The 15,808-nt window shown below is 38.6% G+C and overlaps 1 protein-coding gene across 1 annotated transcript; it reads left to right on the top strand.

Annotated features, from left to right (window-relative positions):
- The first annotated feature begins 6,253 nt into the window (after positions 1-6,253).
- Positions 6,254-8,929, top strand: LOC115747901 (putative receptor protein kinase ZmPK1). The gene is made up of 3 exons (XM_048273470.1): positions 6,254-7,006; positions 7,427-8,154; positions 8,407-8,929. Exons 1-3 carry the CDS (start codon positions 6,254-6,256, stop codon positions 8,792-8,794), a joined length of 1,869 nt encoding a protein of 622 aa, XP_048129427.1. The 3' UTR covers positions 8,795-8,929.
- The last annotated feature ends 6,879 nt before the right edge of the window (positions 8,930-15,808 follow it).

Here is a 15,808-nt window from a genome sequence, read left to right as displayed (position 1 = left end):
CACTAAAACTAAGAAGTAAAAATTAGTGTAGAAATTGATGGATGGATGACGAGTAAACCTGTCAAAATGAGTCATAAATGCATTTCTTAATCCATCCATGATTAGTTGAGTTGCTATATGAGTTAGTCGGGTCATAAATGGGTATAAATATAAGTTTTAAATGAGTCATAAATGAATTTACAACTGATTTAGACCTAACCCATATTTATAACTCTCTTTTCATTCTCTCTGACACTTACTTTATCCTCGCTCACTCACTTCGCACTCTCAACTCAGTTTGGATATGAGTTTCCCTATATTGGATTAAATATGAAAGTGTTTTAGGAATATAGGTCAAGTTGGATATGTATTGGGTATGAGTCGGGTTAGGTCCGAGTCACTAGATTTGCATTGCAATAAAAAAAAAAAAAGATTACAAGCGGATTAAATGGGTCTATTTGGGTCGGATCATTGATGAACCGAACCGACATCCTTGTTTGATTGGTCTCATGACGAGTGAATATCTAAACAAAAGTAGGTCATATTTAATATCTTAATTATAATTAGCGAATCAACTTTAACATGCTTCGCATTTCTCATTAAGCAAAAGGGCATGTGAGAGACAGGAAAAAGGTCAAACGGCGGAATGTCAAAGAAGCTAGAGCCAGTCGTTGCGGATCAATCTTTGATATTTAAAGTTATTCGTCCCCCATGGAGAGTGCGGGAGGCAAAGATACAGAGCGGGTCAAAGCTGCGTTAAGGATTTGATGACGAATCATGAGTTCCTCTCCCAAGCAGAAGCAGTAGTATATTATCACACAACCTTTACCATGCAATGCAATACATGCCAGCTGCAATCATGTGTTCACTTATTTATCCATTTTATAGTTGCGGAAACATTTGCAAACATCGAACCTCAACAAAAGAAGAAATTAATTATACTCTGAGGATCCGATTTTTTTGCTAAAAATGAATGATTCAAAAAATACTTTCCTAAAAAATGCCACTTGTATTGCTTGAAATAATTAATCAATAAAAATATTTTCATCATCGATAACAATTTATGGCTAAAATTTGTGTGGACAATGAAAATATTTTTAGTTCATCCATTTTTATAAGCAATACAAGCAACCATTTTAGAAATATATTTTTTGAATTGTTTATTTTTCGTGAAATAAGCGGAGCCTTATGTTGCTTGTATCGCTTACCAAAACTAAGCAATGGGATTTTTCTCTTATCGTACATGAAAATGTGTAGACATAAATTACTATAAAAATAATAATATAAATTATTGACTAATTATTCCAAGCTATACAAGCCATCATTTTTAGGAAAATATTTTTCAAATCAGTTATTTTTTCCGAAACAAATGAAGCTATGGTCAGCATTTCACACGTGGAATGAAAACCACGGAAAGGAAGACATTGGAAAAATTTGAATTTCGGCGGCAAGCTGCCAAAAAAGTAAGGACACCTTAAAAGAGTTTTACAGGGTCAAGATGGGGATTTGGATCGCCCAACATTGGAATTTCCGTAATATAAGTGACATTACTCAAATCAAATGGTCCAAATAAAAATGGACGGTTTGATTTGAGCCACGTATGTGTTGAAAGGGAGGGAAAAAATGTGGGTGTGATTTTTTTTTGGGTTTGAAAAATTTTGAATCCCAAATGTGGCTCAAATCAGGTCGTCCATTTTTATTTAGACGACCTGATTTAAGTAATGTCATGCATGTTACGGAAATCCTAATGTTAAGCAATCTGGACTCGTCAAGATGGTGTATTTCTATTAATGCTCCGTTTATTTCGTCAAAAAATTTACATTTTTAAAATTTATTTTTGGAAAATTTATTTCCCAAAAAATGATAATATATTATTTTTTTTTTTGTGGCTAAATTTAAAATTTGAGGTGTAAATTATTTTCCGTCGGTCGACAAGGAAATATTGCTTTTATTTTCCTAATGAGATATACACTTTTCATGAGATATAAAGACTACATAAGCTAATTAGTCAAATTATACTAAATACCTTTTTATCGAATAAAATGTTTATGACATAAATAATTTAGAAGTCATAGACAATTTATTCTTCTCTCGTGTAATATTTATCAACATTTCCTCATCTAACACTGTTGGTGGGCTTTTGAAATCTAATTTGGGCTGACAAATTTTCTCACTTTTTTGTAGTCCAACTCAGAATTTCCCATTTCCTCCTTTGTCCCCCTCCTTCGCCCCGTCTATATGTCGCGCCCAGTGAAGCCTTAACACCTCCAATCCAGTCAAAACCCAACCATGATGGCCATGGGATTGCTTGTGTTGAGTTATTGTGTTAGAAAAGTCTCGTCGAAGAATTAATGTGATATTGAGCAGTTAACATATTCTAGTTAAATTTGTACTGCACAAATGGTCCAAACGGGTTAATATGGGTCAGACCATATTCGACCCGACCCAAATCCGACCGACCCACCCGTTTGACACTTCTAATGAAGAGTAGAGTCCACGGTGATTGGAAGCAGCGGGGATGGTCTTTGTGGAGCGGCCAACGGTGGTTTCCACACTACATTCGGCTTAAATGAACCATGTTATGTTAACAAATGAAATTGCTCTTCAAGCATGAGATTGGATTCAATATCAACAGTAAACCATGCCCCTCACTCTCCCTTTTACTGAAATTAATCTTATCATCGCTCTCCTTCGCATACCGTATTTGCAAAACTAAATCGACATAAAAAAAAAAAAATTAGGACTGAATAGACACAAATGCAAAAGGTGTAGAACTGAATCGGCAAAATTAAAAAGTTTAAGACTGAATTGGCAAATGTACAATAAGTTTAGGACTTTTTTGATAATTTTCTTGGGTCGAGCACCCACCAGAATAGGTATCAGCATCTAACACTGAAAATCACCATCGCTACCTGGCACTGTCCGGGAGCCTAGCTACCTTTGTCCGAGCACCCGAACTTTTTCAGCAACTTCTTGGTTTAGCCCCCGGCTGGTGGCCTGGTTTGTATAAGTGCCAGGTGACTAGTTTCCTCGCGTCTCTGGTGGTCCGCCTCTATCTCTCTGCCTCCGCAAACACTTCAAGTATCCCGTCAAGCCATATATGTATCAATTCCGAATCAAACGAGAATATTTCGAGCCATAATCAACAAGTCCTGCACTTTAGCGAGAAGTTCAACTTTATCCTTATGGTCGACATCACTCCCGAGCCCCTTTGGCCTCTTCACCCGCTGCACATCTTGACAGATTCAAATAGTATTGGAACTTGCTTATGTTGACGGGTCCAAATAGTGTTGGAACCTGGTTAACGGCATGTGCTTGGTTAACGTGTATGTTGGATCATGCCGTGTGCACTTTCTCAACCGATGTGGTTCCCTATGACACATATAGTAACCCGAATTGTTGCATACCAAATTTACGTGGTTCAGCAGTGCGCCTACTTTGTGGGAAGAGATAGACAATATCATTCCCCTCCTGTAATCGGCAAAGAGAAGGATCACATACGTATGAGCCGATCCTAAGTCAAATGTAAAGCGTTGAGCCATAATCAACAGAGGCTGATTTGATCAATCAATATAGAAAAAGTGCATTTTAATAAATGAAAAAAGGCTGTGGAAACAGGGTCTACATGAATTTATTGGAAGATTGAGCCGTGCGTTACACGGACTTACAGTCGCCACTTTAGGGATGACTGTACTAGAATGTATAATTTATGTGGACGGTCCGGCCTTCTCTTCTCTCGCAGGTAACAAGAAATTGTTGGCGGGACCCTTCGAAGCTTGTCCGAATCTTCGATGAGACTCCATCAATGGTGGAAAGGCAGGACCGTTGGTTGAGGTTCCATGTACTTCAATTTAATGGTGGAACAAAAGCTTGCAATGGGCAGGCCCTCATGAATGCCTGACTCGTCACTCCAAGGAATTATCGTTGGAAAACTTAGCTAAATATTTCCATCCTACTTGATTTTGAATCATTTGATGAACTCCGTATTGACATGTCCAAAACTGTATCTTTTTTTTCAGGAGGGTATTGAAGTTTTTAGAGCCTGTCGAGTTTTTAAGAGCTGGGTCTTCACATTAGGATTGTAGAGGCTCGTATGTAGAACCATTCACTTTGTCAAGTTCAAAAGACCATAAGATATATATTTACACACACATATTATTACATTGTACATGCTGTCGGAAAATATAATAGGAATTTAACAGCTATATAAGAATGAAAGGTCGGGAGATATTTTGTAACACTTGAAAATTCAAGACAAAGATATGTCACCTTCAAGATTTAGGACAGTTTTGTCTAATTTCCTCAGTTTTTTTCCTGCGTGGTTTTGGTCCTCAAACGGAGACTCGTCCAGTCAAGCACGTCAGATTTCTGTCGTTCGGACCAAGTCATTTCCTCGTCGCCCTTGTAAGGAAACTTGACTCGGGCATGCTACCAATTCAAATGTCCCCACCCACTCACCGTGTTGTTGGTGCCATGTGATTGTGCTCTACGTTTATGCCATAGGGGACAAAACGTGTAAGATGCGTTTGGAGTGAAGAGACTTCTCGTATATTATGTGCCCCTCCGACCATTATCGATATTTGTCCAATCCGTTGATCATGGTGAGTCGTGATTAGGTACACGAATATAGTTTGTCTTTCATAGAGTTTCGGTAACCTATACCACACACCAAAACACAAAAATACTGATTTTATATAATAAATAACCATTTAATTACATCTTTCTTTACTCAAACGACCACCTAATACACTGAGAGGATTCAAAAGAGGTAACGTTTATTCTCAAGTACTACCACCAACAGCGTGCTCCGTCACTAGCACCATCATCCAAAGTCGCTTGAATTTGAGTATCCGAAAAAGAGAGAACAACTACGGAGTGAGCTATAAGCTCGATATCGATTCCGTATCAATTCCTTTGGATTTGTACCTATAGACTCTCACCATCGAGTCAACTCAGGTCGAGATAATATTTGTATAATTCTATTGGATTCTATACAAATTTCGCGTGTTGATTCTTCCGACTATTTGAAATTCTCATGTATCATCACAGAATCCCTTGTCACATTTAAAAGCCAAAGCACGAATTTCGGTGAAAGATATTTTGTCGCGAAGCAATTCCAACGGAACATATTCATCTAATTAATTAATTCGCACCACATACATATACAACCCTAATAGTCCATATTACGATGCGGATCCAAATTTAGTACGACCTCGATTCCTTTTCTTTCCCTTTAACCGTTGAGGTTGGCCCATAAGTTATCACCGTGCATCATAACATACACAGGTGAATCCGAGTAAGGCCAGCTGGGTGCCATCGCCCCGGTCTATGGATGTGTCGTGCAATTTCATGGGTTATACTTAACGAAATTAGTGAAATTTCTTAGGGTTTCATCACCTATCAATATGGTCAGGCCAAATATGTGTACTCCCATCCTCTTTTGCTAATCAAAAGGCCTGCATTCCCCACGGATGAGCTAGTGGAATCTTGCCTAATCTTTTCAACATCATTTCCATCTTTTAGCAGAGTAACACAAGGTATAGACAGTCAAGCTATTAATACTCCAAAAGACGTCCCTTTCTATCCTTTTCTTGTAGGGGAACTCGGAAGGTCTCCCAAATCCCGATGTCGTATCGGCCCTTTGGCCGATATGGACGGCGGTCTTAGCCAGTTTCGAATCTTCTTCTAAGTCGGATTTATGTTGTGTATGTGACATGTGGGGCTCATCAGCCTTCAATTGCGCGTGCCGGCCTTCGTACGATTTCAATTACTTTAAAGTTTTATGTCACATTGATGCTAAATTATTGTACTTTTTATTTAAATCTGTTTTATTTTTAAATTTTTTTATTTACAGAACGCGAGAGTCGAATTTGCACCTATGATACTAGCGTCTTCATCAGTTCAATTCGTTTATCGATAGGCCGCATGCCTATTATCTAATTATTGTACTTGACTGGACCTTATGAGTTAAGATGTCCCTTCCAATTCCATATCTTTTAAATTGTTGGACGGGAACAATCAATTTTAAATGGATGACATTTGCTACAGTATTTCAATTGCGGGTCCATGTAACTTTCTTCCGTCGGTCAATTTTCTTTCTTTTTTCGGTCGGACAAGTTGATTTATCGTAATTAGGGAAGAGAACGGTAATGGCCATTGGGACCGAATCTGTTCTAATGTTGCACCACCAAGTCCTATATAACAAAGTGGAGTTCGGGAACGCTTTGTATGCGTAACAGAACAGTAAGAGATCACCTGAGATCACATGAATGCCATGGAAAATCCTCTTCTCTTGCTGTGTTTCTCCGTGGTCTTATCTTCTTCACTTGCATCTTCAGTTCGTCTCGCTTTGCGTGAAGGCTCCTCCCTTTCAGTTGATAAACCGGGCGATACTTTGGTGTCGGAAGATGGCACTTTTGCCGCTGGCTTTCGTCCGGTGGGAGAAAATGCTTATGGCTTTGCCATTTGGTTCAGCAAACCATCTTGCAGTATCCAAAACTGCACCGTGGTTTGGATGGCGAACCGCGACTGGCCCGTCAACGGAAGATCCTCGAAGCTTTCTTTAAGAAAGAATGGTGACCTTGTCTTGATCGATGCCGATCGTACGGTCATTTGGGCCACTAGCACCGGTTCGTCCTCCAGGTCATCGATGAAGTTGCTGCAGCTCCTCAACACGGGCAATCTTGTCCTTTGTGACAAACAGAACGTAGTTTCGTGGCAAAGCTTCGACTCACCGACCGACACACTTCTTCCGCAACAAAAGCTCACTAGGAACACCCCACTCGTTTCCTCTAGAAGTAAGAACAACTTTTCTTCCGGCTATTACAGGCTGTATTTCGACAATGATAACCTTCTCCGTCTTCTTTTCGATGGCCCTAAGATTACCAGCGTCTACTGGCCAGATCCATGGCTTAACAGTTGGGAAGCTGGAAGAACATCTTACAATGACAGTAGAGTCGCAATGCTCGATCCTTACGGGAATTTCACTTCATCTGATGATTTGAAATTCTTGACATCCGATTATGGTGCAAAAGTTCAGAGAAGATTAACCATCGATTATGATGGTAACATTTGAGTTTATAGTCGGTCCGAGGGAGAGGAGTGGTTAGTTTCATGGCAAGCCAAATCTGACCCATGCACAATTCATGGCACTTGTGGACCTAATAGTATGTGTACATACCACCCTAGAGAGGGAAGAAGTTGCATTTGCGCTCCCGGATACGAAAGGGAAAACCTTTCCGACTGGACTCAAGGATGCAAGGCTAGATTCACCAGCTTCTGCGACAGCAAAATCAAAACCAAATTGGTCGAGTTACCGCATGCCGATTTTTACGGGTACGACAAAGGCTTCTTTCCAAGTTACACTCTCGAAAAGTGCAAGAAATTATGCTTGGAGTCGTGCAATTGCTTGGGTATCCAATTCAAAAACACTAATTGTTACCCTAAGTTGCTTCTGTTAAATGGTCACTATTCACCCAGTGTTGCTGGGGGGATCCACTTTAGGCTCCCAAAATTCAATCTCTCCTCTTACAAAATACCGAGGATAGAGTACGCTGCCCTGCAATGTCCAGCAAACGAAATTTTGCTACCACGGACCTACGTAAGAAGAAAAGAGAGTTTGGCAATCAAGATATTGCTCATTTTCGTTGGGGCTATAGCTGGAATGGAGGCCATAGTTGTACTCATGGTTTGGTGCTTCTTATACGGAACCCGCCCGGAGAAAGGTGGAGCTTACACCGATGGATGCCACACCGGGCCAACCGGGTTCAGGCGGTTCACGTACGATGAGCTAAAGAAGGCGACAAGGAATTTCAGCAAAGAAATTGGAAGAGGGAGTGGAGGAATCGTATACAAGGCCATGCTGTTGGATTGCAGGGTCGCGGCGGTCAAGCCGCTCAATGAGGCTAACCAAGGTGAGAACGAGTTCCTGGCGGAGGTGAGCACCATAGGAAATCTAAACCACATGAACTTGATTGACATGTGGGCGTACTGCGCCGAAGGAAAGCACCGGATTTTGGTCTACGAGTTCATGGAACATGGTTCCCTAGTGGAAAATTTGTCTGCTCCAACTGAACTCGATTGGTCCAAGAGGTTCGAAATCGCAGTGGGGTCGGCTAGGGGGCTTGCTTATCTTCACGAAGAGTGCTTGGAATGGGTTCTCCATTGTGACGTGAAGCTGAAGGGATTTATCGAATCATAATCGAATGATCACTTAATAAACGAAAAAGTGAAAGACGCACAGATTACCCAAAGTTCACCCCAAGATTAGGGACGAGCTCCCTGACAAAGAAAGATTTTCACTATATTTTTCAGGTTACAACCAATGCAAATTATAATAATAAAACGAAAAATATATAGCCCAAAAACGACTAAAAAACCTAAATCTCTTAATCCCAACCATACGGCATTAAATAAAGCCCAAACCAGAGGTTGGGCGCTCCCCAACCCCCTCCCGCCGCTCACATCCAAAGTAGATGTCTACAGTTTCGGGATTGTGCTGTTGGAGCTGGTGACTGGCAGGAGTCCAACAGGAGGGCTTGCGAATGCTGAGGGCGGTGATGAGAACGAGAGCAGAAGGTTGACTTCTTGGGTGAGAGAGAGGAAGAGAGCAGGAGCTCCCATGGAAGCATGGATGAAGGAGATTGTGGATCCAAGGCTGACAGGGGAATGTGACGTGAGGAAGGTTGAAGTTCTGGTTGTGGTGGCTCTTCAGTGTGTGGAGGAAGACAGAGATGCAAGACCCACCATGAGCGAGGTGGTTGAGATGCTTCTGCGCTACGGAGATGAAGACGAAGATGAATTGATACTAGAATAAATTGTCAATGTCAGGTAATGACCTTTGCATATTTTACAAGGTAAAAATAAGTCACCGAATGTTTCCTAGGAACTAGTCTTTGGATGTATGAAGCCGTGAAAAGTGTGTTGCTTTGCCTCTGTGTTCATGCTACTTAATTGGGAGAACAGCATTAAAATCTTAAACTTTTTACTTACATGGAATTTACGTCTCATGTTTTTTATGGTATTCATAGGTTTTTTTCAACATGTGGCGTGTTGAAAAAGCCCAACACATTACGTTTTCAAATTTTTAGGCCAGCTTTAGAACAATTGAAAATGGATGGTGCAAATAATTGTGGGCTTTCCTCATTGAAAACATGCATTATATATAAAAGTGCATTGGAAGTCCTAAAACTTGTTAACGAACTGCAGTTAAGTCCTAAAACTTTCAAAAAGTACAATCAAGTCTTAAAACTTCAAATTGATGCAATCAAGTCCTAAAACTTGTTAGTATCTTTCGTTTTGGACGGAGTTAATGGAAAGACGTGATTGCACCAAGTCGACAAGTTTTAGGATTTGATTGTTTTTTTTTTTAAGTTTTAGGACTTTTAATATACTTATTCATATATATATATATTTGATTTACTTTACAACTCTGTTAATGTAACTTGCTGTTTCACCAGATATATTATGTATAGTATGATGAAACGTAATGTTGGTTACGTATTCGACGCTGCCTCCTTCGGGTATGAAGACCATCGTGTATTTTTTTTTTTCCCACCTATAGAGTTGAGGTACACCCGTTACTAGATTCAGCTTTAAGTATTACATGATTATGAATCGGATATCTCAAAATTGAATCCCAAAGGGAAAATATCTGTTTATCAAGCATCCCAATCCTACCATGTCACCTTTAAAGGCATGTACGTCATTCTGGCATTGGTGCGACATATTGGCCGTATCGCAGGTATTTGGTCAACTACTAACCCAATTCGAGAAACTCTTTGATTTTTTTTTTTTTTTTGGTCAAAGAAACTTTTTGATTCAATTAGATGTATTTCAAGGGGTTTTTGGTAGGAGCGGATGACTTGGACCGATCGCTATTTATTGGTTAGGATTAGGGTCTAGGATACGCTCGACTAGTAGAGCTAGCAATTTTCCATACGACTCGTTCCATACACGAATGTATATTGATAGAACTTATAGAGGTTCGTGTTATAAACTAGACAACTAGTTAGACATGAATAGTATAGAGGGATAAGTACACCAAAAGTCCTAAAACTTGTTGCGAGCATGCGATTGAGTCCCAAAACTTTTTAAAAGTGCAATCAAGCCAAAAAAATTGTCAAATTGATGCAATCAAGTCTTTCTATTTACACCATCAATTTGGTTCACGGAAAAAGTTGACATAACATTGCTTTATTTTATTATTTTCTCTCTCCTATGAGAAATTTTTTTTTATTGTTTTGTTCCTCAAATATTATTTAAAATAGATTTATAATAAATATGTTAAAATCATAATTAAATAAAACTAAAATTAAAAAAATGGCAAGGGCCTCACCGATGAGGCGGCGCCCCCACCCATCGTCGAAGAGGGCTGATAGAGGTTGCAGCCCTTGGCGAGGGTGGCTGCCTCTCACTAGCCCAAAGCAAGCCTCACAGGCCCTCTTCGACAATGGGCTACGGCCGCTCTCCATTAGCGAGGGCCCCGTCATTTTTTTTCTTCTTGATTGGTTTTTTTAATATAAAATTTTCATATTTTTTTGTTCCTTAATTTATTTTAACTAGTATTTTGAGTAGAAAAAATGCCACATAGGAGAGATAAACATAAAAAAATAAAATAGCATTTTTCGTTAGCCAAATTGACGTTATTAGCAATGACTTGATTGCATCAATTTCACAAGTTTTAGGACTTAATTACATTTTTTGAAAATTTTATGACTCAATCACACTTCGCTATAAGTTTTAGGACTCCTTGAGCACTTATTCCTAATATAAACATGTTCTTTACTGGTTGACCCCTTCAACCTCCTTATGACACAATTAGTGACATTGACTAAATATGTTAACGTGTTACGTGTATCAACACAACACATTTACACATGTATACATGTTAATATACATTTAAGTCTGCTGTTAAACATTTACATAAGGGTTTATATCATCAACATGTTTAATGTGGCGTGTCGTGGAACCTCTTTAATATACGTGTCATATTCGACTTAGATCTAAAACATAATATGATGATACGACGACGCAAGATGCTAACCTTACCGACCGGGTTCTATACTTCTACTAATGAAGTACGCATGCTCATAGCCGGGCCATGGCCATGGCAATAGCAAAGAGTTGCCACGGCCGAATCATGCCAGGTTCTATGCTGAGTTACGGCCAGGCAAAGCGAGGCCTTATCCTGACAGTTCATGGCTGGGGCTAATCTTAATGTCAGTCCTGCCTTGGCCTTCTTGTAGCTCGTAGGCCACGGCCATGGCTGGCCAAATTCGGCCCTTTTAGGGTTCTCATTTCTTCCCTAATCAAGAAGATTCCTTTCCTTTCTCGTACCACCAACCTACATGGTAGATGCAACATGTCTTGTCTTAAGCAAGGAGTGCCAATAATCTCGGCCGATTGAGGAGGAATGTTGAGAATTATATGACAACTTAAACCAAAATTTGAGTGTACTAATACCGAAGTCACTGATTTTTCAATCTTTCTAGGGTTATCTGTTGTTGATCATCCAATCCCACTACCAAAACCTCGAACCCCCATCATCCGGGGGATCGATATGCGTCCATGCCTCAAAGGCCCTCTTGCTCTGCACATCAATACGCCTTGTGAGCCTTGGAGGAGGAGGAGGAGGCATAAGAGGCTCAATCCCTGCACCAGGGGCTGACCAATTCGACCACCACAATTAAAATGAAAAGAAGGACATTGCCGGTTTCTTCAACTGGTTCTTGCTCAATATTACCATCGGAGCCGCCATGGGAATGACCTTCGTGATGCATTTGCTCACGGAGGTTTTTTGTGACTCATTGATCGAAACGGGGTATTTCGTTCTAGTGGTCTTGAGATAAGTTCATATCAATACACTCAATTTAGGCAAGACTTGGGCCTAGAATAACTTGTATTCAACAAGACTATGATTTAAAGTAGGACCTGTTTAAGATAAGACTTTGATCGAACGATTACGTTACCTACATATATTCAGGAGAAAGTCAATGCCGATAGTGGAATAAACTGAAGGAAGCACCGATAAAGTGTTGACATCAAAATTTTATTTGTATAAGTGATCAGAACAAAACTAGAGCAGATAATACACAATTTCAAACAATAAAATACATTGATGATCTTTTAAGTTTCAACATTACATATGCACTTTTAAGAGATCATCATCAGAAGGAATCATTGATACTAGTGGACAACCGGCCGCAAGTATTGGGAACCATACAACAATTGAAATCAAGACCTAAATAATGCAAACAGACCTAAAATATGCACTCGACCAGATTGAACTCAACTTAAAATTTTAAGTAAAAACATGAGCAGATGGCTATGAATTGAAATTGGTCTACAATTAAGAACAGGCTACATTCATGTTGATTAAGAATGACACCCTAGCTAACAAGACTTATATACATTTCCTAATAAAGCTAAGAAGAAAGTCAACTTTGGAAGTAGAACAATATCAACGAAGCATAGATAAATCGGTTATTTCAAAAATTTAAGTTGGATATGACCAAACCCTAACTTAAAATTAAATCTAATACAAAACAAACACTTTCAAGCACAAATCATCTTTCGCAATCTAAATATAAATGTTTAGCCGTACCGCACCATTAGATTTCCTTCTATCGTACGCTCTACGATATCATTATCAATTCATGATCAGATAATTCAAGGTTCATTATCAGCACGGCCTTCTGTAGAGGTTGCTTCATTGCAACGTCAAATCAACCCGCCTAGATTATTACTTTATCATTTCCTGGTGAGGTGTTCTGCTCAGTAAAGCCATGCCCTCCTCATTGCCAAGCCAAGATTTTGCATATTATAATCTATTATTAGGCACCAAAAGAAGGATATCGTCTAAATGTCTTCCTATTATTAGGCACCAAAAGAAGTCATTGATGTGAATAATTAACCGACCACAACTATAATTAAAACACTATGACAAGTTAAATAGAAATCTAAAGAAAATTAACAAAATTGGAATCCGCAATCAAAACGGATCGAATTAGAAAGAATTACAGCTGATCAATTTTGATATAAAATAGGACAGTATTTAAGTAGCTGTATTGAGTTCCATCGAAAAAATAATGACACCATATGCAACAAAAACTGTGTAAGTCTAATAATAAAGCAAGGGAGCAAGTCAATATTAAGTAGAACAAAGTTAAGGAAGCATAGAGAAATCACTAATTTAAACTCGCTAAAGTGGATCAGACAAAACCTTGACTTAAAACTAATGATAAGTACAAAAATGTAAATACAATTGGGACAATGCTAAAGCATAGAAGAAACAATTACATACATATCGTAGTCTGACTATAGCTCTCAATTTAAAACTAACAAGAATTTTAGTTAAACTGGAGAAAGGGAAGTATGACAAATAAAATGGTTTCCAATGAATCATGACCTTTGATATGAGTAATCTATTAAGGCTAACGATACAACCTAAGGGTGATAAATAGGTTGTTTACGAACTTTGACAAAGATTTCGTTGGATTCTTTAAGTTTAAATTCAACAAATGTAGAGATAGATTAATAACATCATATGTAGGATACTGCTATCAAACGGTTATCGACAATACTAAATACATAGAAGATATTGTGTACAAATATTTAGTGTTTTGACTTATAATTAAGTCTACGTCCATTCTTCACTACCAACAGCCACAATCTGGATAGGAATCCACTAGTATATGGTATAATGTAGCAAATATTATTTCTGTCATTCGATAGATCGCACCATCTGGACACAAGTAATGCTTTCTCCCTTGCACACTTCTCATAAAACTGATTACAACAAGCAAGATGAACTCTCTATCCAGCCAATCACAAATAAATAACAACACACTTCCATATCAGAAAGGCAACGGCTTGCCACGAAATTCCAAGCCCTGTCAAGTTGTCAACGGCTATTTTCCTTTCGTCCAACGCTCGGTTTGGACAGCCAAGTCATCATCACCTTCCAGGTTATTAATGGAGGCACGATACACCATTCCTACTCGCTTTGATAGAAGGAAATGTCTTTTATCGGTGACCCGATGATGCTGTCCTGTCCACGGATCAGATTCTACTCTAGATGTTCACCTTCTCATGGTCGTTCCAGGTCTTTAATGTTACGCATCGTTTTATCAGACACACTCTCCATTGACCAAGATGATTATACTTCGTAGACATCTTTTAAGTCTTTGATGAACGCCTCGTTCTATCAAACACAGTCTCCATTTACCAAGATCTTTATACTTCCTAGATATCTTTTATGTAATTATTGATCCGATTGCTTCTCCCTAATATCATCCCTCGATTAACAGAAACATTTGCAGTGGTCAAATAAACAATAAAATAGATAGTTTTGGCACCGTCAAGATATCTGGATAATTGTTCAAAAATCCTAAGTCTATTGTACGGCAATTTTTAGTCCTAAACTTTTAAATTGATCAATTTAGTCCTAAATTTTTTGGTGATTTACCAATGTAGTCCTTCTGGCCAATTTTGATCGGAAGTTGTGGATGAGGACATCAATTGTCCTAAGTGATAGGGCTAATGCTGACGTGGATGTTTTTTGAATTTTTTTTCTGAAATATTCTAAATTTTATTCTTTGTTTATAAGTTTTTGTTTTTTCTTTCTTTTTTCCTATTACCCTTTGCCAGTCGCCCGCCATAGGCGGGGTTGAAACGGCCTTGCCGGCAATCGACGAGGCCCGGCAACTGGAGGAGGGAAACACGAATATATATATATATATATATATATATATATATATATAATATATAAAGAAGAACGAAAGCAAAAGGAAATTTAAACTCAAAAAGTAGGAAAATGTTAAAAACTGCAAAAATCATCCACGTTTACCTCGGATATGCCACATAGGACGGTGGAATTCCTCTTCAAAAGGTTTAAGGTTAGATTGACTAAATAGAAAAGTCTAGGATTGAATTAGCTCCCATATAATAGATGGATTTTTTAGTAGTTTTCCCTCAAGACGTTTTTCCCAACATAATTAAAGTCTTAGTGTATCGTGAATGCATAAATAGTTATACCATGAGCCAGGTGTCGTTCTTAAATTTACATAGGTAATCTTACCTGTCCATTAACGTACATGGACATTTTCGTAAGTAGTAGGTATTCTGTGTATGGACTTTCTCTTTAGCTAAATAACCATGATACATGTCCAATATCAAATAAATTGCGTTGACCTCCCTATATTTGGAAAAATAAAATACTCTGAAATTACAAATATATACAAAAAAGGTCGCACGTTCGATCATTAGAAAAAAAAATTCAAAACCAATGAACAATCCATTGACTAATTAATTGTAGCACGAGGACGGCGTTCTTGAATAAGAACTCTTAAAATACAATCCATTGACCTCTTGAGAGGCACTTTGAGTAGTGGTCTTCAAGAATAGTAGCCACGATAACCCTCCATTTTGGGGCTAGGCTGCGCTGACATCCCACATTAGAAAAAAATGTACTTGTATTTCTGCATAAAATAATACTAATAGGATGTGAAAATAACTAAAAAAATCATAAACTTATTACACTCGTACCAATTTAATCTTAAATCTTTTAATTTGTCTAAATTAATCCTAAAACAGTAAATAATTAGTAAATTGTGTCCTTACATCAATTTTTGCTGGAAATTGCTAACGTGCATGAACCATCCTACATATCGCGTGGCCGTGGAAAATATTTACAAGCTTTTCACAAATATTCAATTCCTTATCAATAGCCAGCAAGCCGTTGCAACTGGCCAAGGCATGAAGGCCCTCGCCCTCGGCCAGTGGGGCTGTAAAGGCCCCCGGCTCAAATCTGATGAGAGCCTTCATGTTG

This window comes from Rhodamnia argentea, chromosome 2 (genome assembly GCF_020921035.1).
Source record: "Rhodamnia argentea isolate NSW1041297 chromosome 2, ASM2092103v1, whole genome shotgun sequence".
Taxonomy (NCBI): Eukaryota; Viridiplantae; Streptophyta; class Magnoliopsida; order Myrtales; family Myrtaceae; genus Rhodamnia; species Rhodamnia argentea.
This window is presented reverse-complemented; position numbering and strand designations above follow the sequence as displayed.

Bases quoted from the DNA above. Each gene is read 5' to 3' on its own strand.
- LOC115747901 (XM_048273470.1), top strand. From the start codon at position 6,254: ATGGAAAATCCTCTTCTCTTGCTGTGTTTCTCCGTGGTCTTATCTTCT. The intron at 7,007-7,426 runs GCAAAAGTTCAG...TGTTACCCTAAG, and splicing joins TCTTGACATCCGATTATGGT to TTGCTTCTGTTAAATGGTCA. The intron at 8,155-8,406 runs GCTGAAGGGATT...AGCCCAAACCAG, and splicing joins GTTCTCCATTGTGACGTGAA to AGGTTGGGCGCTCCCCAACC.